Here is a 26,900-nt window from a genome sequence, read left to right as displayed (position 1 = left end):
AGCTAAATACTATTTATTTAGTATTTGTTTTGTTCTTCAAACAAACAGGAGCAGAACTATTTACAAATCTTTCAGTTGTTCTCGGAAACAATTTTAATTATTTCTTGTTTATATTAAAATACTTAAGCAGAGGAGCTGAGCTGACTGGGGCGCAGTCACTCGCTGAAGTTCGTTTAACCGAGGAGGTTGCGAACGCCACAAGCTGACTTCATCTGACTTCAAAAGTTTCCAGTACAGTAAAAGCGACGTACAGCCCAGAAAACAAACATTTTTGCCTAATCACAAATGGATTTTGAGTGGAATTTCATTATTTAAACGTTAGACCATTAGCAACTGGAAACTAAACAAAATTGAGGATTTAGAATTATTTACAGGAACATTATTTTTATTTAAAATCTGCATATTTCTTTATCAAAACTCAATTTGTTGACTAAAAACCTTACAATCAGATTCATAAGTGAGAAAGCCGGACTGGTTTCTTGTGCATAATCTTTTTCTTTTGGGGGGGGGCATGCCACCCCCGGTCAGCTCAGCTCCACACGCGACAGACGTCAGCCCTTTTTGAGCCTTCAGCGAAACCCCAACAAATTCACCCTTTAATTAAAAAAAAAAGAAAAGAAAAGCCAACCACCAGCAGAGTTTAGATCAAAAACATTTGCAGCTCTAGTCTGTACTAGTAAAGTTGATCAAATGCACATGTAGTTAGATGACAATCCTCTTTTTTTTTCTCTTTTTTTTTGTAGCTCGAGTATAGTTTCCAACTTAAACTTAGCATTGAGAGAAAACTTCAGTTAGTCATTCGGGACTCAACTATACAATTTAAGGCATGTTGAACAGAGTAATAAAACAAAAAACCCACTGAAGGAAAAAAAAAAAAAAACATCCATTATTTACAGAGCTCAGCGTTTATAGTGACGAGCGTCGCCGTCTGGGTGATTTCCCCGTTACAACCGAGCCTCCTCCCATGTGACTTCTGCTGAACGTGTGCACGTAGTGTGAACCTTTGGGTTGGTGTGTGGGTTGATGCCCCCCCCCCCCCCCCCTCTCTCTTTTTGTACAAAATCTTTCAGTTCGTCCGGCTCCACGGCTGCAGGAGTTCCTCCAGTGTCCCCCCTCCCAACGAAGACAGAACACCTTAGTAGTTCCACACTGAGGTGCATCACAATCTTCTTCTTTTTTTTTCCTCCAATGGAGGCTGGAGAGAGTTCGGCCGAATCCTGAACTCTTCCGCAGATGGAATGATAAACCTGGAGACTCCAGCGGATGGTGCCGGCGACCCGTCCAGTTACAGGTCTGGAGGTTTGAGTCCGAAAGGCCCGGTTCTCTGACCGCCGCGTGGGCCGGCTGCAATATCGATAATCCCCTACAGGGGGCAGCAAAGGCCTCCTGGAGGGAACAAAAAAAAAAAAAAGGAAGAAGTCAAGAGATAATCCAGCAGTAATGAAGCACCAAACAGTTTGCATCAAACCGTCGGCTGGACTGGACCGAGTGATGTCATCTAGAGAAAGATGGTTCACTTCCTGTTGCAGCCGAATTCAGTCGCAATTTTAATTCGTTATATAGATACCACCATGTTGGAGCGGGACATCGTCAATAAGCAGTGATTGGTCTGAGTCATCGTTCCTATGGCAACCGCTTTCGCCAGTCAGGAGTGAGCTCATTAGAAGGCCACACCCCTTCCACTTGAAAGCAAGCTACACAAAATCTATCAAACCTTTTTAATCGAGTGGCAAGTTTATAAGTTGAAAAACTTTCACTGCCAGAAAAAATAATTACAAAAAAACATAAGGTTACCAAGAACTTGGTATCATTGCAAGAATGGTTGTTCTGACCAATAGGAGGACCTGCTTATTTTCTCTATTATCTCTATATTTGGGATTTGGGCTTCTTGGAACCAGTGGTCACTTCCTGTTTGGAATGCCAGGGGGAGGGGGGGGGTGTCACTCAGTCCAGTTATCATATACAGTCAATGGGATCAATTTAAGACTTTTTCAAATGGTTTTAACCCTCAGTAGTTGGTTGCAGTCGGTTGTTTTTTTTAAACTAATTTTAATGTATTTATTGACTGTTGCAGGATGTTTTTGGCTTCTGTAGAAACTTTATGCAGTTTTTTTTATGTGATCAACTATTATTATTAGCACTTTGACACCTCGGCTGTTAAGTACTTTAAAAAGATTTATTAATTCGGGTCACTTTGACCCAGAAGACAGCTAGAAGGCTAGAAAGTCTTTTAGAGAAGAATGTTTTTCATCTTCTTGAATGTAGAATATTAGAATTTTATTTTTATAGAGGTTTTATTCTTTTTTTTTCTTTTCCCCCAAACGGGTCAACCTGACCCAGAACACAACAGGAGGGTTGAAATTTGTTTTACAGGACAATTTGTTTCTAAAAAAGATAATATTTTTTGGGACAGAATTTCTTTGGAGGCATCAACTTAAACATGAACCAAAGACTTTCAAAATGGCTTTTAATGGTAAGTAGTTGGTGGAATCTTAATTTTTTTTATTTGTTTAAATCGTATTTGTCTTATTTTATAGTCTTTAAACATTTAAAGCTTTTATAAAACTAATTTTTGCTCAATTTTACAAACATTTTCCAGTGGAAAAATCCTTATTTTCTAATATATTTTTAAATGTGAAAGCGGGTCAATTTGACCCTTAACATAACAGGGGGGATTATAAAGTATTTTTCAAAAACAATGGTGTAAAGCGTGGAACTGAGAGCAGGATCTCACCATGCGGTCGTCCTCCACTCCTCCCATCGCCCCGCCCCTCCACCGTCAATCAAAGGCTCTGCTTGGTTTGTTCCGAGAGTCCGTACCGGAGCCACGGCCCACGTGGGTTTCCCTTCCGTGCTCCATGTTTTCTTTGCTTTTTTTTTTTTTTTTTCCAAAGATTACTGGCAAACCAAAAAAAAAAAAAGGAAACTCACAGCAAGTCCCCCTAAAACTATATCAAAAAGATTGGGTTTTTTTTGGTGAGGAACATTCACCCCGTATTGTCATGAATTCTTCTTCATCCATTCCAAATGTTTTTTTTTTCCATCTTTTTCTTTTCTACTCCGAGATACAAAAATATATACAGGAGGTGGGAGAATCTCCTTTCAGTTCGGGAATATCGTAGCGATCCTCCTGTTTGCGATGTGCTCCCGTCTCCCCAAAAAACAAAAATAAAAAGGTACCTCACAGCTTGAATGAACCAAAGTGCATAGGTGAGTTGGTGAGGGCAGGTGTGAGCGTGCTCAGTCGCCGTTCTGTGCGCTCGCACGGACTGTCAAGTCCAGAGCGTTGTGACGCCTGCCGCTTGTCCGTGGATGGAAAAAAAAAAAAAAAAAACCTTAAAAAAAAAAAAACCACACCGCTCAGTGTCCGTATGGCAGAAGCGCACTTGCAAACCCCACCCGTCTTGATGTGGGAACAAAAACAACCAAAAACTGCACCGACAGCTATCCATGTGGCTTGTAAACAACCAAAGCTCCAGTATGGAATAGAAAGAGTCTTTTACTTGAAGTTCTTCATCACTACAACCAGGATTGTAGAGGCAGTGTGTTCAATAGTTTCCATTCTGAGTTTTTTTTTTTTTCTTCTTCATCTTTGAAACTTTTTGTGTATATTTCCACTTTTGAAATCTTCCGAAGGAAAAAAAAAATCAGTTATCAGCATGGATTTCTTGTCTTTTTTTTCGGGTTTTTTTTTTTTTGGAATACATTCAACATTTTAAGAAAAACGAAAACAAAACAAAAAAAAGTACACACTTCACATGGCAAAAAAAAAATTAAGAAAAAAAAAATTTAAACACACGAAAAAATAGCAGCCCCAAGTGCTCATCATCTTAGTCCAAATACTTTTAAACTTTGTATATAATGTATATATTCATATATATTTCTCATCAATTAAAAAAAAAAAAAAAGTCGTCATTATCAAATTGCAACAACGAATAAGTAACACAATATGCTTCCGTTGTGTGCATTCGCACACCAGGATGCTGTAATTTCTCTTTTTTTTTTCCCCCCGTAGTCAGAAACTTTTCATTCACAAGGAAAAATAAAGAAACCTTCAAATGGACCCCCCCCCTTTGAACTGACACACAATGTGCTGAGCACACACACAAACACACACACACTCAGAAAGAGTTAATGTCTCGATGGCCATGCACGCGATCAGAGTTCTTAGGCACAAATGTGCATTCACACCAAAACACGTCTGCTGGATGAGTACCTGGAGTCTGTTTACGAGCAGGAAGTGACCCCGCCCCCAAGCGCGGGGTAAGGGGCGGGGCCTCGTCTCACCCGTTTAAAAAAAAAAGAAACACTACGAGTGGCGGTTACGATGAGAACAAGGCTAACATTTACAAAATGCCGTCCGTCTTTTCTTTTTTTTTTTTCTTTCTTTTTTTTTTTGAAAGAAGTGGAGAGAGAGAGAGAGAGAGAAAGGATGTTTGTGCAAAAGCCCCGCCCCCCTCTCTCGTTTCAGTCAGAACCGATCCCTGTTTGGAAAGGGAAACATACAAACAAACAAAAAACAAAATGGCCTCTTATGTCTTATACATCCTCATAAGCGGAAAAAAACAAAACATGTGCAGATGTTATTTTACTCACTCATTCACAAAAATACTTCTACAGCTAACCCCTTTTTTTTAATCTTTTTGTCGTTTTTTTTTTTAGGCAAGTGCAAATCTTCAAGTTTTTTTTTTTTAGAATCCATTTTTCAATAGCTTTAGTTTTATATAAATGTAAAAAAAAAAAAAAAAAAGCTCCAAAAAAGAGAAATATCAACAGTGTTTGTCTTTCGAGAAAAGGATTTGCTCTCTGGTTTTCAAACTAAAAGGTCCCCCTGACTGTGAACAAAACAAACAAACCCCCACCGTTTTTTTGCTCTCCGCCCGTGGCCCCGCCCACCTCCACCCGACCCACGCAAAACTGTTCAAATCCCATCTCAGTAAAGTGCATTTAGTTCAGTATAAGGTGCTTAAAACGTTTTTTTTTTGAGTGCCGGAGGTATCCGCCCGTCGCCCCTCTCCCCTGCTATAGTGATCAACGGGGTGCAGCAGGGAGCCCCCTTTTCCTCCACCCGTAGGGTAGGGAGGGGCCCCCCTCCCCCCTCGTGCTCACCCCCCTCCCTCCCACCCACCCCCACCCCCAGCAGTGCACATTCGTTATCAGGTTTGTCTGATTAAAAGACAGAAAAGGCCTCAGGTAGCTATTGCTGCTGCGCTGCTTCACATCAGTAATCCTCCACCATCTCCATCTCGTTCAGGCTCAGACACTCACTCGTGTTGGGGAATGAGTACCCTGTGGAGGGGGGGGGACGAGAGGGAGGGAGGGGGGAGCAAAACGAGAGGGTGAGTGAAACAAAGAAAGATTCAGTTTGAAAGTACACACTGTGAACTTCCACCTCTTGTGTCATCTTGTGTCCAGATGACCCCACTCCCACCCCCACAAGATGACACAAGTTCTCATATTCGGTCCAACGTTTTCAGCATCTCCCTCTTAACCCGGAACCGAACCATCGACTGTACGTGAGGACTGGACCGAGCGACAAAAGGAGGACAATTCAGCTTGGCTCCCGAGTCGGTCTGAGCCAACGTTTCCATAGCAACCGTCAGGACTTAGCTTATAAGGAAGAACACGCCCCCACCACTTGAAGGTCAACTGTGTTGAAGGTTGGAGCCAGCAGGCTCCACCTACTTTTATTTTATATACTTGAACAACAGAAAAGACAACTTTTGTAACTAAAAAGGCGTCAAAAAAGGCGTCTTGTATGGAAACTGGTTTGTATGGAAACTGGTTTTCTAAATATGATTATAACGTTAGTCCAAATCCATGGTAACAGTGATCACATAATGCATTATTATTATGGTCTGCGGGAAGGCTGCTGCAATAGATCCATATGCAAAGTAAAAGACTTCTGGTTTTGTCTTTTTACTGCAGACTTATGTTGTTTGAAGTCTTCCGTTTCCTCGCTGTGTAAACAAACTTTCCGAATACGTTTGCTAGTTTTTGCTAGAACTACTGCAAGTTTTTTTCTTTTTTGGGGAGCTCAGATTTAAAACGAGTCCATTTGCCTTAACGTCCAAAAATTGAACATGAAATCCAACATTTCCCTCAGGAAAGGAGGCGTCCGGTCCGCTCACATACCTAAGATGCTGGGGTCAGAGTGCAGCATCATGGGCGGCTTCTTCTTCATCTTTCCTCCCTGGTTGTCATAGAGACCAGCCTTCCCCATGTGGTTGGCCTGGAACATGGACTGCAGGGTGCTCGGGTTCATACCTCGCATCGAGTCCTACGGGGCAGAACACGCCGTCAGGGCAAGAAACAGTCTCGACAACATTTCATGGGCCGGTCTGAACTGGATTTTCTGTTTTGTTTCTGAAAATTTAGTTTAAAAAAATAAATACATATAAATAAAACGTTTGTACCCGTTTTTGTTTTTTTGACGAGGAATTAGTGAAGGAAGATTGGTGATTTGTAGAAGTAGTTTCTAATTTGCAAATACTTCAACATTTTTTAGATTAAATTCGTTTCTCACATGGAGAACTCAACCGTCCTTCAGAGCCAAAAGATTCTTCATATTTTGTTTTTGCATTGTTCCTGATTTATTGTGTATTTGTTGTCGTCACAGGAACATTTTCTGTTTTTAGGTTTCTTAACAGCTTCCTGCCTCGTTCACCATTAATCTCCCTTCTAGGGTTGTGCCGATGGACGATGGTGATGGGTGACTGACATCCCGATGGAGAGACACCATCGTGATGCCACGCCCCCGCCACGTTGCGAGTCGACACCATAATCCGCAGTTACATGTGCAAAATATCTTGATGGGATCAATGGTCGGATTAGAATCCAAACGTGTACATGGTTCCAGAAAAATGTTTTCAGAATATAACAAATGTTCACATGGGTCACACTTTCGGTCGGAATAAATCATTCGCACATGCGCAGTAGGGTTTGAAAAACCGGAAGCGGATATAATTTCCGCCGAGCGGCTATTTTTTTTTCAAACTTTATTGAATGTAACAATTCAATACAAAACAATGTTGCCGAGCTGCTATATATATTGACATGTCAGTGGCTGCGGGACGGATCGCAGTCTTAAATCTCCCACACATAGCGCTCATGTAACAAAGCACCCCCCCATCAAACACAAAGCTGTAAGTCCGCGCTCCGCCGGTCCACTTCACTAGTGAAGTGCGGGAGCGGACCACTTCTTGTCTATTTTGTTTGTTACTTTTTTTGTTAAAGTCACTTCCCTCAGTTTATATTGGATCATCGCGGATGAGTCATTAGTTGGGGAATAAAATAAAGTAATAAAGTAAAATAACGAATAGCAATTATGACAACGACAAATTTAACACACACACCCCCCCCACGATATCATCGTCCATCCCGATGGTTGACAGCAAACATCGTCAACGGCCAATTTAGGGGACATCGCCCGACCCTACTCCCTTCCACACGTTTCCTCAGATCACAAACATCTTCAGCAGGTCGGCAACTTTTTTTGGTCGAAACACACGGATTTTGCAGCTGAGCGCCTCTTGTGACCGACTTTTAAGGTGTGACAGATAAATAAAGCAAAATAAAACCAAAAAAAGAAAAAAACTATCCAAATACATTTTGTTTGCTTCTTAGCTTTGGGGTTTTAGATTTAGCGGTCTGGGCAACAGCTTCAAGTCACGTGTCGCGTCAAAACAGATGGATCGGGTGAAGAGAATCCGGTGGTTTTTCAAAATAAAACGTTCTTCAGTTTTAAAAAAAGAAACAAATAATCAAAGTACCGGTACCGGCCCGCGGACCACTGAACGTGTGTGGGAGTTCACCTGCAGAGGGAAGTTCATGTTCAGTCCTCCCACGTCCTTCGACAACTGGAAACCAAAGAGAAGAAAAGGAGCCGTTTAACACATTTTCTACATTATTTGCACTTTATTCTCCGTTTCTGAAAAGAAAAAAAAAGAGTTAAAAACCAGAATAAAGGCATTAAACTGTGAGCAAAAAACTGAAATAGTCGAGCTTTTTGAGAGAAAAATGTATCTTTAGACATGTTTCAACACATTTGTAAATTATGGGTTGAACTTTTCTCTGAAAATGTTACGACTTTAGTCGAATAAAATTGACTTTTTCATCATTTTACCACTTTCTTATAATTTTGACTTTAGTGTAATATTTTGACCAATTTTTCATGAATTTGCTGTTTGTCTCAGAATTTTTTACTGTTAAATTTGGACTTTTTTCAGAATTTCCCAATTCTTTTCAGATTTTATGACTGTTTTAAACAAAATTTTAATTTTTGATGATAATCTTACAACTATTGTAAATCTTGACCCATTTTCACTTTTTCTTTTGAATTTACAACTTTTACATCATTTCATGGCTATTCTCGCAAAAATTTTATTTATTTATATATATATATATATATATATATATATAAATAAAATTTTTAATTTTAATTTCTCTTTAATTTTACGACATTATTCTCAGAGTTTTACAACTATTCTTGTAAACATTAGACATTTTTAGTAGAATTTTTATGACTATTTTCATAATTTTATGACTTTTCCCTCATAATTTTCTGTTATTTAATGACTCTTCTTGTTAAATTTGGACTTTTTCATAATTTTTTTTTTTTAAATTTAACGAATTTATTCTCATAAAGTTTTGATTCATAATTTTTCCTGCTTTAATTTTAAGATTTTTCTAAAATATTCATCTGTGTATTCTTCTGATCTGCTTTCAGGAGGGCCGTGGCGTGTTCTCTGGACGCCCGGTCGTGTCTTGTGGCGGCGCCGACACCGACCTGCTGCTGCTGCTGCCTCTGTTGGTTGGCTTTCTGTTTGGCACGGCGCTCCAGAAACTGTTTGGCAAACTCTTTGGCTTCCACGGTGTCCCCAAGGTAAGACCGGATGAAATCCAGCACTGCATAGGGAGACTCCACCTCTTTCAGGTACGCCACGATGGTGGCGACTGTGCAAAGACACAGCAGAGGGCTGATTAGCCATGGGAAGACGGAGGGGGGTCACTTCCGGGCGGAAGCTGAGCGGCCTACCGTCCAGGGAGCAGGAGGAGTTGTTGGCGGAGCTGTTGAGAGCGTGCAGCATCTGCTCACACCAGGTGGTGAAGCCGTCCTGAGGCTTCATGCCCTGCAGCAGCTTCAGCAGCTTCTCCTCCTCCTCCGTCCTCTTCCGGCGCATCATGTACTGCTCGCTGAAGGAGACGCCACAGGTTACAACACCAAGCGACGGGATTCGAACCCGCCATTCCGGCCCGCCACCTACTTCAGGGAGGGGCTGCTGCGGCTGTTCTTCAGGCCCAGGTTGTTGCTGTTTCCGCGCAGACTGGCCTGGTTCTTCAAGGCCTCGTCCCACAAGCCCATGCTGCTCGACGAGCCGCCGCTGCCGCTTTTGGACTCCAGCGCCCCCCACATGCCCACGCCGTCTGCCCACTGCCCCCCCATGGAGGAGCTCCCCATGGACAGGCCCGAGTGCTGCGGGCAGAAAGGGGCGTGAGCGTGCGAGCGGCCCGCGGCAGCGTTTTTTTTCTCCGAGACTCACCCGCTCTCGCTGCTGCTGAACGCGCTGCTGCTTCAGGAGCCGCTCCGCCTCCTGCTGCATCTCCAGCAGGGCCAGCGCCGACGGCTTCCCGGGCTTCGACAGGCCGGACGAGCCCCCGCTCCAGTTGGAGCTTCCCGCCCCCGTCTGCTGGGGCGCCTGCTGCAGCAGCTTCATGATCAGCTCCTGCTGCCGCTGGACAGAGGAAACGCGCGTCAAACGGACCGCCTACTGGACACACAGATCAATAAACTCCCCAGCTTCGTCTCACCTTGCGCCGGAAGAGCTCCTCTTCCTCCCTTCGTTTCTGCTCCTCCTGTTGCCTCCTTTTCTCCTCCCTTCTCTTGCGCTGCTCCTCCTCCTCACGCTTTGCCCTGAGTTCGGCGTCTCGCCTCTCCTGGAGCTTGAAAGGAGCACATCAAATCAAAATCAAACGACCAGTGGGGTGAAATGTAGGCTCCCTTTGCCCCGTCTCCTGGAGGAGCAGGGAGCTGCAGTCACTCAAAGAAAAGTTTCTGCTGTTTCAGCTAAACTACCTTCTGAAGATGTTCCAGAGTTGGACCCTGAGTTGAAGAATTCATTGTTATGTCCCAAAGACTGGCTTCACCGCCTGCAAGACCAAGATCAGGGAGAAAAAGGCTCTTTAGCTTGAATTGAACCTCTGAAGACGAAGCGACGGCAGGCAAAACCGACCTGACGGCTGTGAAGCTGAGGTATGCATGTCCCACATGGACCCTGTATCTGGCACAGACATCGACCTGTTCATCGAAGGCATCAAACCCTGCTCACTGCACCTGGACAACACAAAAAGTTAAAAAAAGTCTACTCTTAACACCAAACTAGTTTACATGTAAAAACCTCCAATTATCAGGCTTTCAACATAAAAGTCAGACTTAATCTGATGAGGTTTCAGATTAGCAGCCCCTTTTAATCCAACAATTAGCACAGGGCTGTAAACGAGTATCCGAACATTTGCAATCGGTTCCTAAATAATTAAGTGCAAATATTTGTGACCTCTGAGATCGCAGATTTGCGTTTTTTTTGGCAATTTTCATTTAAAGTTAGAACTGCAACGAGTATCCTAATAATCCAGTGTACATGATCTCTTCTGTAAAAATAGAGTATAAATATTTTTGACGTCCAAGAGCGCAGATTTACGATTTTTTTAGGCATAGTAGAGTTTTGTCAGGACAGTAACGAGTATCCTAATAATCCAGTTTACGTGATCTATTTAAAAAAAATGGAGTTTGAATATTTGTGACGTCCCTGATTGTAGATTTGCGATTTTTTTAAATATAGTAGTGTGCAGTCAAAGTGAGGACTGTAACAGGTATCCATATACTCGACAATTTGCAATCGGTTCTGGAAAAGTCGAGTACAGATATTTGCTCCATCTGAGATCGCATATTCACGATCTTTATAAATATAGTAGTGTAGTAAAAGTTAGGATTGCAACGGCTATCCTAATAATCTGATATTTGTCATCTGCCCCCACCAATAAAAGGGGGGTATTGCAAATCTATATAAATGTAGTATAGTACAAGCTAGGGCTGTAAAGAGTATCCAAGTATTCTGATATTTGCGATTTGTTCCTGAAAAATCGTGTACGAATATTTTGTTTTCATCTTTTTGCGGGGTGTTGAATGAACCGGCATGAACGCCGGAGTTAACGCAGAACAAAGCAACGCTAGAGCTCTCGTCGTGGACCAGAGCTCTTCAAAATAAAAGTTTCTGAAATCAATTCGATGGCAGACTCTACAAAGGCGCTGGTGCGGGTTTTGTGATCTGGTTTTCTGTGTAAACAGGCCGGGGTGTCCCCCCCACCTGTTAATGAGCTGGAAAAGTTGCTGCTGTTGTTGGAGCTGCTGATAAATAGCTGCTGCTGCTATCTCCTGTTGCTTCTTCAGGCGCTCCTGGTCCAGGTTGCCCTAAAATTTGGGGGACAAACATCCAAAAATTAACATTTTGTAACCAAGCATTCTGCAGAATTTGCACAAAAACCAGCATGTTTTAGCATTTTAAAAAGGCATTTATAGTTTTCTCAATAACAAATATTAGCTTTAAGACTTTTATTTTATTAAACAAACACCCCCTCCCCTCCCCCCTCCCCTCAGAAACCCTCCAGGTTGGCTGAGCTGTGACTCACAGTCCCGGCGGGCCCCCGGTTGGGCTGCGGGCGCTGCGTTGGTGGGAGCTGTCTCACCAGCAGGGGAGGCGGGGAGGGCCCGGGGGCGAAGGGCACGCGGCCCCACATCTTTATGACGTCCCCCAAAGGCTGAAAGCCCTCGTCGCAGCCCCGCTTCACCAGCAGGCTCATGGTGAAGTAGCCGGCCTGGAACCACTCGCACATCTCCACCGTGGTGAAGGGACCTGGTTTGGAGGTGGGGGCGTTAGCTGCGGCGCGGTGCAGGCGTGCGTGTGAGCATGTGTGCTAATGATTGAGCGTACCCTGGATTTCCCCCTGCGGGTCTTTGTAGAACCACTTCATGGCCGCCTCGTGACTCAGCGGAAGAGCGGCCGCCGTGTTCCTGCTCTCCTGCTGCTGCAGCGCCTGGGTGAAGCATTCCTCCTCCAAAGAGGTGTCCTGCAGCGACGCCACCATCTTCTCCGCCTCCTACGCAAACGTAGCGCACAGCAACACAATCATCGGGAAGTTTTGCTTTGAAAACAAACCACTTTCATCGCATCGGTTTCGACCAAAAAAACCCCCGAAAAAGGTCAAAATTCTGAAGCTACAGAAGCGATGAGTCAGCACAAACAGCCGTTCCGCCGACTGCCAGTGTGTACCTGCTGCAGGTGTTTCATGCCGTCATCGTCCTCAGCGTCTCCTCCTGAAGGAGGAAGGAGAGGAGCAGCAGCAGCAGAGGAGGAGGAGGAGGAGGAGGAGGGAGCTGGAGGACGCAGACCAGAGGACGACGAGGAGGAGGAGGGCGAGGAGGAGCCAGGACTCAGCTGGGGCTTGGAGATCCCAATGGGAGCCAAGTCTGAAACGCAAGCGACACAAGATGACTTCTACTGCTAACCTGATGATGTAAGTGGACATAAAACCTCTCATCATCAAGCATTCCTGAGGTCTTAATGTTAAAACAACAACGATTTGCTATTTTTCTAAACACGGTAGTTCAAAGAATGTCTTTGCTTCCCGGCTTTATCGACTCGCTTCCTCCTGTTTCAATCTGATACAACAAATTAGCTGTCGGGTTTTAAAAGGGTTAAAGAGTAAACGCTAAAGAGCGGTCGAAAAACAAAACAAACGGTTGTTTTCAGTTCCCTAAGCCGTTAACACCAGACTGCAGTGGATGCAGTTTACTTTTCACAGACAGAACGGTGTCTCTGGAATTTGTTGTTGCTTCTTCATGAAGGGCAGCAACAACACTTAACAGTAAAAATGATTTTTTGATGATGATGTCATTCTAATGGATTCTAAAGCTTAGAAAAGCACATTTGCGCTGATATGCAACACTTTAGTATAGTGACATTATTAGTCCAGTGTGCACAAACTAAACTGTTGCATATCAGCGCAAAGCTACTTTCCTCCGCTTCTGTATTTGACGGAATGGCATAAAAAGTTAAACGGAGGTTGCACAGACCCACAGAAGCATCGTAAAGATTTAAAATGTAATGCAAAACGTTTTCCGGTTTAATTTCCAAAAGCCCTGAAACATCACGACACGTCTTCGATAGCTTACATTGTTTGCCGCTTCTACCAGGCTAAATAGCTAGTTTTTCAAAACAAAGGAGCAAAGAATGCTGGGAACTTACCCTCATGAGGTGTGCTGTTGCTCTTGATAGAGTGGCTGATGCTCAGCTGAGTGTTTTCCACCACCTGAGCCACCGGCTGAGGCTCCAGAGACGGAGGAGCGCAGTGAGTCGGGAGAGAGGAAGAGGAGGAGGAGGAGGAGACGGCAACCGGCTTTGCCTTGTCGTCCACCAAGGCGGATGAGACATCTTTACTCTCCGGGAGGGAAAACTGAGGAACCGCTGTGAGAGGAACCACAGTCTGAGATCAAACGTCTGCGTTTAAACATGCTGCCAACGATCGGAGAAGAATATTTACCTTTGTCTTTCTCTCCTTCTGTGTTGTTCTTCTCTGCCTCTGGCAAAATCTCCTCCTCTTCCTCCTCCTCCTCCTCTTCGATGCCCTTAAACTCAAACTCGTCCTCCAGGATTGTCTCCTTACCGCCTTTCTGTTGAGTAAACAAATCCACACAGGTGATTCTAAACGATGCTTCGCATAAAAAAACACCGAAGACGGAAGCCTTTACGCCACTGAAGACCTTCTTTTAATCAATTTGAAGCACGTTTCCGTTCAGCCAGGATTCTTTTTGTCAAAATCAAAAAACCCTCCGCCGTTTTCTAGGACCGTTTCTGTAGAACTGCAATGAAAATTCACAGCTGTGGGCAAGGACCAAGCCCACCCTCCTTCCCCTCTTCGTTGATGAGAGCTCTCTGTTTACAAGCTCTCCCGCCGACTTACACCTCCAAACTAAGCCTGCACAGTAAGTCGCAAATTTATCGCAAAATCAGCCATCAGCAATTGCGATAAATGGTTACCTTAAATGTTGACGTTACAATCGCAAGGCGGATTTACGCCATGGCCCCGGGTGAATTCTTGATTCCGATTGGCTGCTGGGTAGAGGTAAGATCGGGCCTAAAAAATCCGGGGGGTCAGGCTTAAGATTTTACCTCTACTGCTGGGTTTGTTTTAAAAAGTCATAATCTACGCTGATGATGCACGCCTGAAGAAGAAGTTCCGGTCACACATCTTAAATGTTCTAAATCAAGGCGCTGGCTTCTTTAAAACAAACTTTATCTGGACAAAAACAAGCATAGATCATCAGCATGTACAGAATGGAGCGGCTGCCCCGCCCAGCGTAATTTCTACGTCGCAACTACGATCATTTCCAAACCTCATTTTTTCGTCTGCTCCTGGTTCACAACAATTGCAATGAATAAATACTTAGAAATGCAAATTTCAGTTCAATTTTCTTCATCCATCATCAGAAGGAAACCACAAGAACCTGTTAAAAACGACGTTTTCACCGGAGCGCGCATCGTTAATACCTTAATGGACATAAAAGCCCCCGAGGAGTCAAAGGTGCCCATCTCTCCGTCCTCCTCCGCGTCCTCCGTACACCACTCGGGCAGACCGTCCCTGTCGTCCTCGAGTCCCTCGCTGCCCGCTCGCCGGCGCCCAGCAACGTGACCGTCGGAGTCCCGGAAGTCGAAGTCGAACTTCCTCCTGCGACCTTCACCCGGGCCGCTGTGGTCCCGCCAGCCTGCTGAGCGCGGACCGCCATCTGAGGAGGACATGGAACTCCCTCAGCTCAAAGATCGTTTACCCGGACTCAAACCTTTGGTAATTTACTGAATTTCTGTGAATATTCGTGCATTTCTGATCGTGGCGGTTTTTAGTAGCACAGAAACACGCATTAATGTCAGATATGGTCTGGTCGTACCGTCCCTGCGGGGCACGCCGTGCCTCCAGTTGGTGCCCGGCTCCCCCTCTTCTTCCTCCTGTTCTTCCCGGAGGGTGCGCCAGTTATCGCTGTCGGCTCTGGTGTAGTCCTTCCTCCCCGGAGCCCCGGGACCTCCAGCTTCCTCAAAGCCGGGACGCCCCGCCTCTCGTCGCAGAGGCTTCTCAAACCGAGCGTTCCCTCTGAGGAAAGAGCGGGAGGCGGGAGGCGGACAGGAAGTTAAACGTAGAAAACAGAAACACAAAGGACGAGTTTACGGAAAGACGGACTGAACGACAAAGGAGGACTGTGAGCGGCACAAGAAAGTCTGAGGGCGCCGTCGTCTTACCGGTCGTCCCAGCTTTGACTGCGGTGAATCTCACGGACGCCGCGACTGAAGCCCACCTCCGTTTCTTCAATACTTCTTTGGTAGAATCCACCTTCTCCACGACCTCGACCTGTCCGGAAACACGGACGGGGAGCTTTTATTTTCACATTTAGAGGGTTAAGGAGGTCACTTTCCTCAATTTGAGAAACTTTGGCTGAAAAGAAAAAAATTTGGAGCACAAAATGTTGCAGAACCCTGATTTAGATGGAAAAAAAGACAGTTTTTTGAATCCCTAGACTGACTTTCAAAAGAATAAAAGCATGTTTTTGTTGTTGTTTTTTTTCTAAGAAACCCAATGACCTTTCAGATTAAAAGCCTCGGTTGTTGTATTTGATTATTTTCTGGCAGGTTTCTCTTTTACCTCGTCCGCCCCGTGTGGCCCCTCGTCCACGGGCCACTCCAGCGGGGGAGGCCCCTCCCACACCTTTTCCCATGAGCCTCAGCACCGCCACACTGTTCACAGACATGGAGAAGTTCCTCTGCACAGAGCGGAGGAAGGAATGTGAGAAATGCGAGGAAACATCCAGCGGGGCAGCTTTCTGCAGAACCGAGCGGCTGTTTACTGCAAACGAAAGGCAGTAAAAAAAAAAAAAAAAGTGATGCCAACCTGCTCTTCCTCCGTGAGAGGCACCAGTGCCAGCGGCTGCATGGGGTCATTCTGCAGAATAGCAGCAAACTCCTTATCCTGCATGTCCTCTGGGACCTGAGAAAACCAGGAGCTGCGGTTAACCTTTCAAGTTAAAAGCCTCTAAAAGAAACAACCACAAAAAAAATTTTTTTTTTAAACAGTTATCATGATCTTTGTGTTTCAGCCATACGGTTGGGCGATGCCCCTTAAGTTGGGAGTTGACGACTTTTGCAGAATTTAATTTTATTACTACTATTTTATTATATAATTATTATTCGTTATTTACTTTTATTACTCCACTTATTTTATTTCCCAAATGATGACTCATCCAGTATAAACGGCACAACCCTAGTATCCGCTAGTTCTTTTTTTTTTTCTATTGTAGAGTTATTTCCAGCGGTGTTTCACGTTATGATTATGCAGCTTTTAACTGAGTCGGTAGCTCAGTTAGAAATTTACTTTTGGGCAGAAAAAGTGTCTTAATAGTTCATCTCCATTTGCACAAACGTCAATTATTTAACTTCCGTATTGAAGCCCCTTAAAAAAAGCCAAGGGGCAGTACACCAAGCAGCCACTGGGGGCTTGTTGAAAAAAAAAAAAAAAACTAGAAATTTCATGTGATGTAATTTAATTTTATTGTTATCGGTTTTGTTTTGAAATTGCTGCCTCTTGGCCACGACTCTTACTCTGAAAGGGACCTTCCTGGTTAAATAAAGGTTGAATGAAATAAACGAAAAAAATATCTTATTTTTGACCCCCACACACCTATCTCATATACATACACATATATCACAGCTGTCCTTTCCTGCTAAGATGGAGACGACAATCGTCTAAAAATAACAATAAACAGTCATGCATCCAAACGTTCTTTTCATCTTTATCTCCACCAAGTCCTAACAGGAGATTTTTTTGTTGTAGCTAGTCGTTTGTTATAACAAGTTGAAGGTTCTCGTTTATCCAGGAATCGTCGTTTAAATCCACGACGCAGCTTCAAGAAACCAAAGGAAAAGGGCCGAAATAATTGGGGTTTTGTTTCTCGGCTCACCTTGTCGTCTTTGACATAAAGTGCTAACATCTCCTCTCGGCCGTAGCGGTACTCGGCCAGCTTGTACTTTGGCATGGCGGGGGAAGGGGGGGGAGACGTCACACTCCCCCCACTGGACAGTGCACGGAGCCTGGGAGAGGAAAGCAGGACATTTAGAGCAAGCATCGGGTTTTCTTGGAGGCTATCCTGAAAGTGCATATCGGGTTACCTACGACATTTTAACAAAAAAAAACAATAAAAAAACAGAATCCAGCTCAGAAACTGAAGGTTTGTCAGACTTTGATAGAGTCTCCAGCTTCTCAATGTCAAGATTTCATTTTAAAAAGTCGGTGCAGGTCGTGAAGCCCGACCGCCAACAATGGCTCCTTTCACGAAGCCGCACAAAGTGTGTCATTGATTCTCGGCCCCACATCAAAACCATATGCGGCCCAGAAACGCTTCTGTGCTTCCAACGTTGACGTTTGGCTCACGCGTCTACACAACTCCACATCTCTGTAAATCTGCTTCCACCAAACAGACGCTCGCTCCCTTCTTTCTGATGCCGGCGCTCGTAAACGCGCCCGCTCTGGCGTGCGCTCGCTCGCTCTGTGACAACAGAGACAGGAAAGCAGCTGCAGATGTGGAAAAAAAAAGAGGGAAATATTCGGCGAGGCTGGCGGACGACCAAGAATGCACAGAGCCGTCAGAGGCCAGCAGCTACCAGAGTGGAGCCAACGCCCCCGATAATGGCTGTGCAAACATCCACCGAAGAAAAAAAAAAGCAGAGGGAGACGATGCTGCAGCAACACCTTCCATTCTGAGTCTTTGAAAGAGGAAGTGCAAAAAGCGGCTTCAGTGAGGCGTTCAGCTTTACTGCGGCTGGCATTTAGACCGCTGCAGGGATTTGCTGGTCACATGGTTAGCTGCTTAGCTTGAAGCCAACCGCTGCATCTGACCGTTATGATGGCCTTAAACTGAGAAAACGGCTGCAGAACGTGGGTTCTGGATGCTCTTCAACATCTTTCAGGGAGCAACGGTTTCAAGAGCCCCCTCAGAAGGAGAAGGGGAGGAGCCAAAGGTCAAGTGGAACAGATGAACGTTCTAGCAGCGGGGAGCTGCGGACACAAATGGAAATTCTTCATTTCTCATTGATGATCCATTTCTAAGCAACTGGTACTTCCATGAATAAAATTAAAAAAAAGGGATGCCCCCCGTACATCACTGCCAAACCCGAGTCCCTGATTGGTCAAAGTTCAACCTGACTGTACTTCGTTCAAAGGCCACTCGTTTTGGATTTCATAGAATTACAAGTGGGAGTTTTGGGGATTTTGGCTTCTTGGAGCCAACGGGTACTTCCAGTTTGGAACGCCATGGGGGAGGGGCCACCCAGTCCGGTTCTCATATGGTCGACGATTTAAATCAAGGCTTCAAACTCAATTTTTTTGAGTCAACCTTAACCTCGAGCGCCATGAAAGGCGTCTGAATAAAATCTGGATTTATTACTATTTCCACGCTTACAGACATTGAGATAACATTTCTAATCACACAACCGTGAAATGTAGCCGCAAAAATCAAAACTGTTGTTGACAAAAAGATTTTACACAAATAAACATTTGGATAAAAAATTGGTGTAATCTACAAAAAGAGCAATTTGTCTCCTGTATTGATTTTTAATACATTTTCTTTTTTAAACCAAAGCCTCTGACAAACTTGTATTTGTGTTCCAATAATGCATTTAAGAGCGCCTGAAAACCTGTGTTGGTAACATATGAACTAATTTAAACCATAATCGCAGCAAAATGGCAACTCGTTTCACGCTGAACATTAGAATAAATGAACAGGAAGTGGTTTCACGTCACTCAGGGACGAGCAGTGAACTAATCATCAGTGAAAACCCGGAAAAAAATATTTAAAAAGAACGGAAGAAATGGGAATTCTGGGTCAGGTGAAGCAGACGTTGGTGACAACAGGAGAGAAAAAAGGGAGGGCTCACCATTCTGGGCCGAAGTTAAGAGTCTCAGCAGTCATATTCCTCCCGTCCAATGAGAACTGAGTATCTGTGGAAACAACGACACGGCGTTCAGCTTCTGCGTGGACGCTTCCTGCGTCAGGAGGGGCTGAAGTGACCCTTCTTACCCTGTCCAGATAATCGGAGCAGGCTGGACTGGGCTGGACCGGGCTAGAGCTGGCTGGCTTTAGTTAGGCTTAGGTGACTAGAAAGGCTGAGTGGTGCTTAAGCTGTGGTCACAGAGCTCCCCAAACACACCGATACAAAGAGAATAGCTGCCAGTTTCAGGTGCTTGAGGAATCCCAGGTTATCGGAACCTAACGCGGTTAAGGAAGGGCTCCCAGCTATGCTAGCTGTAGCCGAATGGAAGCTCCTTCTCACAGCCACAAAAAGAATTTAAAATAGAACAAAAGAAACAAAAACAAAACAAAAAATCTCTGGAAATCAACGATTGAAAAAAGGAAAAAAAAAAAACACCTAAAATACTCTTGAAATAATGATTTTGTTCTATTTGTCTTACAGCAGTGTCACATTAAAAATACAAACAGAAAAAGCGACGCTGGAACAAAACAAAAAACAAACAACAACAGCCGAGCGGCTGCTGAAACAGCTGCCAAAAGCAGACGCGACTCGCTCCTCCGCTCTGCCTCGTTCCCCCGCCCAAAGTCCTCCTCTCCCACTCCTGCTGATATGTAGATGGATGGAGAACCTCCAGGTAACTCCGTTCAGTCCGGTCCTCCTCCCTTTGCACCACTGCGGGAAAAAGGAAACCTTTTAGGAAGAAAGACACAACTTTTTAAAGTTCACTTTTAAAGACGCATTCCAATGAAAAGGGCGTTTAACCACATTCCTGTTGCATTTTTCTGATGACAGAGGACTCGTACTGTGTTTCCCACCCCTAAAGCCTTCCTTTAAAAACCACGGTGTATCTTATAATTCGGAGTGTCTTAAAAATGGATTAATTCTGGCTGTGTTTACCGATACTGAAAAAAGTTTGAGAGGGACAGGGCGTCCAAAGTGCGAGTTTGTTTTCTAACGTGTTGCAAACAAGGTTGGGTGTAATTGTGAGTCTGCTAACACGGCTAATGTGTAGTGGTGTCAATGTTTTTTGGGGTTTTTTTGTTTAACCATTACTAACAAGATCGGGAGTTAGCATAGTGACAGTAGAGTGTGTTTTAGCGACATCAGTCTGTTCTTTGCGTGCTACAAACAAGGTCGGGTGTTATTGTGAACACGCAAAGACGGCTAATGCGTTGTGGTGTCGAACTGATTTCTTTTTAACCATTACTAATAAAGTTGCGAGTTAGCAAAGTCATAGTGACGTTTGTTTTAGGGGTATCAGTCTGTTTTGTGTGTGCTACAAACAAGGTAGAGAGTTAGCATAGCCGCATTAACGTTTGTTTTAGCTATATCAGGTTGTGTCCTAATTCCTTCCCTACTCACTATACAGTGCGTTCACCATTTTGCAGTGCTGTCCTAATCTGCAATTCCAAAATCGAGTGCCCTAGAAATTTCCCAGAAGTCTCTGCGAAAAACCAGTGTGTATCGATGCTCACTAGATTGTCAAATACAGACCACAATGCATTGCGTCAGAACAAATTTTGCAAAAAAAAATTTTTTTGAATGTATTTTTTAGTAAACCATTAACATTTTTATCTGCACAAGACACTTAACTGATAAATGGTCGGCGCAAAAAAGCTCATATCAAATCCAGGACACTACATAGTCCAGCATTTTCTTGTTTTTTTATTAGTTAGGGCTTAGGGTTACAGGTATTATGAACGCGCTAACGTGTAGCGTGTTACAGACAAGTTTTAGAGTCACTGTGAATTCAGTTAGTCTGACGTATCTCTGACTCTTGTTGTTCAGTGCGCCTTACAATGACATAGGTAAAAAAAAAAACAAAAAAAAAAAAAATACCTTTTCACGGTGCGCCTTATAAACTGGTGCATTCTATAGTACGCAAAATACAGGGTTTAGCACGGGCAACAAAAGTAGCTAGCACCCGGCAAAAATTACCACTCGCCAATTACAAGCATTTTGTCCTGTTTAGCTAGTTAAAAGGCTAACGTTTGCGTTAAATTAGCCATACTTATTAGGCTTCCTTTACGTGATTTGAGATATGCAAGCGATGCAAGAACGTAACACCGCCCCCCCCCCCGCCCCATTGCATCCTTGTTTTCTCAACGTGTTTTAATTTGAGTTTACAATTAGAATACTTTATTGTTCTTACCATTTATGATTTATTTTTGCGCCATTTAATTTTTTTTTTTGTATAAAAAAGGTATTTTTATCATCTTCAGCAGGTAAGTTTCAGGTGACTGACGCTGTGCTAAAGAAACCATTCCCGATAAAAAATTAAACACCTCTTTGACGGTGTTACACATAAATGCACTCAAACAGCTGTGCTTCTTCAGGGGCTCCTCCTCAAAAGTTTGGAAGTTGTGTCGTAGATAAGCAGTCACAGCAAAACAGGTTGGGGGAAAAATCATAGATGTCAACAGCGACAAAGAAGTAGTGAAATAAATACTAAATCCTGCTTCTCTTCTGCTTTCAAAGAAACTGCTTGGAGAATGCTTATAAAGAGCGCAAATTTTTGACATTTTAATGGGGGAATTTCACCAGAGTCACCTCAGTCAACAGCTTGAACCTTCAAAGGACTGTAAACCAGCCTGTAAACAGAGAGCTCTCAGCTATGGGTGACAGGCAGAGGGGCAGGGTTGCTCGGCACCAACAATAATTTAGTAAAAACTCCTGCCGCTTTGCAGGAAACTATGTCCAAGAAAACAAAACGGGTTTTTGAGATTAAGTCGGCATAATTATAATTAAAAGACCACTGGGAACGCTATTTAAATAGATCTTAAGATGATCGAAGTGGCTCTTTAAACAAACTCCTTTGGCTTTGTTTTGGTTTAGGCGGTCAACCAAAGAGGACATTTAAGGGAATCTGAGGTTTTTACTGCAAACCGTCAAACTGAAAAGTCCCAGACGGATCAAATCAATGCGTTACAGCCCAGCGAGCAGACAGAACTTCACAGCGGTGTTCCTTTACTAAATACAAAAAAAACACCAAAATTTCTTGTGGATCTAAATGTGATGCTTCAGTGTTTTTGCAGCTCACAGGAGACTTTTTCCCTCCACGTAGGAAGCCTTTTTTTTGGTGCGGCTCTTAAAACAGCTGCTCCTTAAGTTGTGCAGATGCTTGGAGATACTTCCAGAAAGTGTCATGGAAACCAAAACATCCAGGCAACCAAATGAATCGCCGCTGCTGCTTACACAAGCTCGGTCCTCTTTGAGTAAAGCAATGGGTTTGTTTTAAACACCCAGGTCTTTCTCTCGAAAACAGCGGAGTTGTGGTGAATAGGGACGGGTTCTGTTTAGATTTTATCCGGAGAAGAACTGGTACTTTTGAAACAGTTACGTTGCTCGAACCGGTGCTTCACAACTAAATACCAGTGCAAATTAAAATAAAATAAAATAAAAACATTAAAGCAGCATCACAGGGTGAAGGAGAGCGTGAATGTGTCATGGATGCTAAATTTCCTTCTGACAGCGCTGCGTCTCCGTTTCGCACATGCTGAAGTAAACGCGCATTTCTCCGCTCATCGCCGTGACAACGGTCTTTTCTCGGAGCGTTGTGCACGCCACTGTTATCCATAAGGTAGCTGAATTGGAATTTTACACCATGTACAGCAAAACTTTTGCTTGGTTCAATGAAGCTCCACCCACTCACACCTATTCTTATATAACCCCATAGGTTGGAAACCAGTCCAAACTATCCTACTCTTGGCCTTTAAGGCCTCCTCTGAAGACTAAAGGATTCCTTTATTCAATGAAGTTTACAAGTGTGCCGTATTTGTCCCAACACGCCATCACCTTCAGACAGATTCATACAGTTTACATCATGTTGACTAAATAGGTGATTAACGTTACCATATACATTGGTACCGGTACCAGTTGGCACCAAGTTTCCGTACTAATCATTTTTAGTGAATACAGCTAAGTCAGGTTAGGGCACCGTGAAGATGGCGTTCCAACACCTCTAAATGTGGAAGCTGAAGCCCGAAGTAGACATTGAACTCCAATCATCAACCAATGAGCAACAAACAGGATGAGACTTTTAATCTAGTTTTTAAAAGCCTCCGGATTACCCTAAGTGGTCAGTACCTCCATTGTATTGTATTGCAATATATATATATATATATAATATATATATTATATATATATTATATATATATATATATAATATATATATTATATATATATATATATATATATATATATATATATATATATATAATTTCTCTTTACTTTTAAAAGGGATTTTACAAACTGAGTTAATATTGTTATTTTTTAACAAATGTCAAAACTCTTAATTCTATTTGTACTTCTAGGAAGTTTCTAGGAGGAGGTTTTCAGTATTTTTCAGTCCTTCGTTTATCGTAGGAGTTACATTCTAAAAATAACCTACCATAGACAAAACCCACAAATTGGTCAACTTTAAAAAACACAAATATAGATGTTTTAAGGCCATAAAACTCCTCGCTACACACGTATCCACTTTTGTCAGACAGACATGAACACTTTTCCCTCTTTTTTACGCTCTCACAGAGATTAGTGATCAATATTGCGATGACGATACAACTTGCGATACATAAACAAATAGCAAAACAACTAAATAAATCATTTCCATTTCGATGCTACAGTTTTATTTAAATAAGATTTATCATAAATTAAATTACACTCCAAATGACCCTGGTCTACATAGGAGGTCGGCATCTAACATCAAAGGGCCCCATCTGATTGGTCAATGATGTAAAAGAGTCCATCCGATTGGTCAAATGCAGAAAGGCATTGTTTGATGTGTTAAATACTTCAACCTGCCATAAGATTGTTTTAGCACATTTAAGGGAACCATTTATTGCAATTTTCGCCGACTTTCTTTTTTTGGATTCTAAAATATTTGCATATTTACAACAAATCACCTTTTTTTTTTAATGCTAGATGTAGTAGTTTAGTTTTATTTTTGTACTTTCCATTTTTGTTGCAGTTTGTGCGCCTGCTGCTTCTTCTTTTATGGCATCTAACTTTTATTGTTCCTTCCACCATCAAAGCATGCTACCATGAATCCACTAAAGGTAACTTGATTCTTGGGAGGGGGAGAAAATGTCTTACTTCACTATACATTTTATAAATATTGCGCATGTTTAATAATGAAGATATTGGCTGCAGAAAAGTTTGAGTCCCTTTTAAGTAAGACCATGCAGCTGTAAAGTTTACTTACATTCAACAGAACTGTAACTGTTTACAAACTTACAGTAACTTCATGGTTTATAGCAATAAAAGGTGAGGTTATCACAAAGCTTTATATTGTCAGGGTGATTTATTTAAAGATATGAGCTCAAAGTGCAAAAAAACTTTTTTTTTAAAGGAAGCAGCACAAAAATATTTTGTTTAGTGATTTTTTTCCTCCATCAGTTCTATCCCTTTTTCTTTTTGCATATACATGAATACAATTCATTCAGAGCCATTTTAACCCCCTAAAATGAGCGGCCAGAACAGCTCTAAAAACACTGAACAGAGGCTGTAAATGTGAAGTTCTGGCTCCACTGACACACTTAGATACCGCAAACCACAAATAGATGTTCATATGGTGGATATAAATACAGACTGGTACAAAAAGAGCAACAGGGGTAAATATAGTTTTTTAAAATACAGAAAAAATGATTTTTTTCTGTATTTTTTAACCCTAACCCTGATTGCAGAAGTCGTTTTGATTAGCTCAGAGATTGTGGTTAAGTGATGATGTAAAAGAACTCAAATATAGGAAGACGGACAGTTTCTCCAATGTTTTTGTTTAGTGGTCAGTGTTCATTTCTGCCAGAATCGACCACAAATTGACAAAAATTTACAATTGTTTTCTCGGAAGTTTTGCCTCAAGCCTTTCAATTGTTCTCAAAAGTGCAGTGTGAAAGTTAACCTTTTGTTTGGGTGAGTCAGCGCTCACATTTTAAATTGAAATTGATCTGTGAGTTTATCATACAACTAACTTATCAATCTCATTTACAGGAGGCCTATGGCCGTTCTGGCTGATGCTTCCACAACAACATTGCAGTCCGAGTGTGATATTAAAGCTGGGGGGGGTAATCAATTCAAAGTACATGGTAGAAATCTCTGAATAATCGCTTTCTCCAAGATTCAGCAAGCTGAGGCCATTATCGTGTCAGCTCTAAACTAAAGCAACATTTTTCCTGATGTTTTTGCAACCAGCAGTGCGTCATAAATAACATTGAGCAACACTGAATACATTTAGGAAGTAGATGAGGTTATGCCTTTAGAATAAAGATGTTCAGCTTGCTTCATTTAAGCAAAAAAAAAAAAAAAGGAAAAGTCAAACTTTTTTTTCTATAAACACACTCAGTAAATCGCAGTTTGCTTATGCCAGAAATTAATGCAAAAGATTTATATACATTTAGAAGAAAGACTGCTTACGCTCTACAGATTCATTCCAATACAAATTTACATGTTTTTTTTCTGACTAAAATAGCCAATCTAACCATAAAAACAGACATGTAACGCATACAAAAAGGCAGAATCTTACAATCAAGCACTGGAAGTAGTTTTAGCAACAATATTTTGCTTTTCCTGAACAGATTTCCAGAAGAATTAGAGGGTAAAGAGGGAAATGGATTCAATGTTTGACCAAGCTGAGATCAATTCAGGCTAAAAAGAGTACACCTAACTACAATCATGCAGTTATGAAGCACAGATGCATCCACATTTACGAAACATCTTCACAGTCTCTACTCAAAATGGTGCTGCGATGGTGTATAATCCTCAAAATACATTTTTAGTCAACTTCTAGGAAATGTTTGAGGAGGGACACGGCGGGTTATTTGCCATTTGAAGCTATAAAAACTGTATAAGAACGCATCTATTCTTTTACAAGCACACGTACCTGGTTGGGTACTGGTTTCGGTAGATACACAGACTAACTTTTAGCTGCCACACACTCGTTATAAAAAATGCTAAACTCGCGGTGGCTAACGTAAATACGGCTCGAGGAGCTTCTGTGAGCCGCCGTAAACTCAAAGTACACATTTCATCACTTATGGAACAACAAAATGCCCCAATTTAACACTTAGGAATCAAACACGCAAATGGTTTCGGGAAATTGACGTAATTCGGTTTTCAAAAGAGTGAAACTGGCTAACAGGCTAGCATACACGGCTGCTGGTTCAGGCCTCTGGCTCGTAAGTTCAAATAACAGCAGATATGATGGCGGAGGGGGAGGGGGGCGGAGTGTTGGGCTCGGACTCTCCCGGCCTGCTTCGCAAATCTGAGGACGACCACCTCCGCCCCGCTTCGCGCGCTCTAGCCACGCGCGTGCAAACTGAAAAAAAAAATCTCAACGAGCAAAGAAAACGAGACGCAAACGCAACATGATATCCGCCATTTCTGTCCGCGCGGTTGAAACATTCCAGCAGGGTTTTTTTTGAGGCTGCAGCGGTGGAGGTTAGCTAGCCTTAGCCTAGCTGGTTAGCACAAAAAAAGCTGCAACATGGCTGGCTTACCTTCTGTTTGTAGCTACCAGACTGCTCGTCTCGGCACGTCTACAGCTAAGATATCAGTATGCATTGGTCTCTTTAAACACTGTAAACGTATTCATCAGACAGAAAAACCGCTTTTAAGAAAGTCGTGCTCTGTGTCTTTATTTATTATTCTTTCCCCTTCGCCTCCAACGGTCGCTGCTGCTGCGTATCAGTTTGTGTCTGCTAGCTCCCAATCGCTGCTCCTCTTGTTGTTTGTGTTTCGGAAACATGGCCGCCCCTGCGGCACCACGTGACACGGACGTTG

The 26,900-nt window shown here is 42.9% G+C and overlaps 1 protein-coding gene across 3 annotated transcripts; it reads right to left on the bottom strand.

Moving 5' to 3' along the window:
* Positions 1-497: 497 nt before the first annotated feature.
* Positions 498-26,900, bottom strand: gigyf1 (GRB10 interacting GYF protein 1). Of its 3 annotated transcripts, none has more exons than XM_023948931.1 (26): positions 26,618-26,900; positions 19,172-19,796; positions 19,029-19,092; positions 17,057-17,186; positions 15,991-16,086; positions 15,745-15,862; positions 15,345-15,453; positions 14,999-15,198; positions 14,604-14,839; positions 13,597-13,726; positions 13,302-13,520; positions 12,327-12,523; positions 11,988-12,153; positions 11,743-11,909; positions 11,364-11,467; positions 10,233-10,333; positions 10,076-10,149; positions 9,811-9,942; positions 9,543-9,734; positions 9,267-9,475; positions 9,038-9,195; positions 8,789-8,955; positions 7,815-7,859; positions 6,136-6,280; positions 2,735-5,289; positions 498-1,386 (listed from the first exon to the last, which is right to left on the bottom strand). In XM_023948931.1, exons 3-25 carry the CDS (start codon positions 19,061-19,063, stop codon positions 5,222-5,224), a joined length of 3,198 nt encoding a protein of 1,065 aa, XP_023804699.1. In that variant the 5' UTR covers positions 19,064-19,092; positions 19,172-19,796; positions 26,618-26,900; the 3' UTR covers positions 498-1,386; positions 2,735-5,221. The 3 variants fall into 3 exon arrangements, with proteins under 3 accessions (XP_023804699.1, XP_023804697.1, XP_023804698.1); XM_023948929.1 differs by having other exon boundaries at positions 11,686-11,909; positions 26,618-26,898; XM_023948930.1 differs by lacking the exon at positions 26,618-26,900 and adding an exon at positions 26,002-26,593 and having other exon boundaries at positions 11,686-11,909.

This window comes from Oryzias latipes, chromosome 18 (genome assembly GCF_002234675.1).
Source record: "Oryzias latipes chromosome 18, ASM223467v1".
Classification (NCBI taxonomy): domain Eukaryota; kingdom Metazoa; phylum Chordata; class Actinopteri; order Beloniformes; family Adrianichthyidae; genus Oryzias; species Oryzias latipes.
The sequence above is the reverse complement of the archived record's forward strand: the minus strand, read 5'-3'. Positions and strand labels throughout refer to the sequence as shown.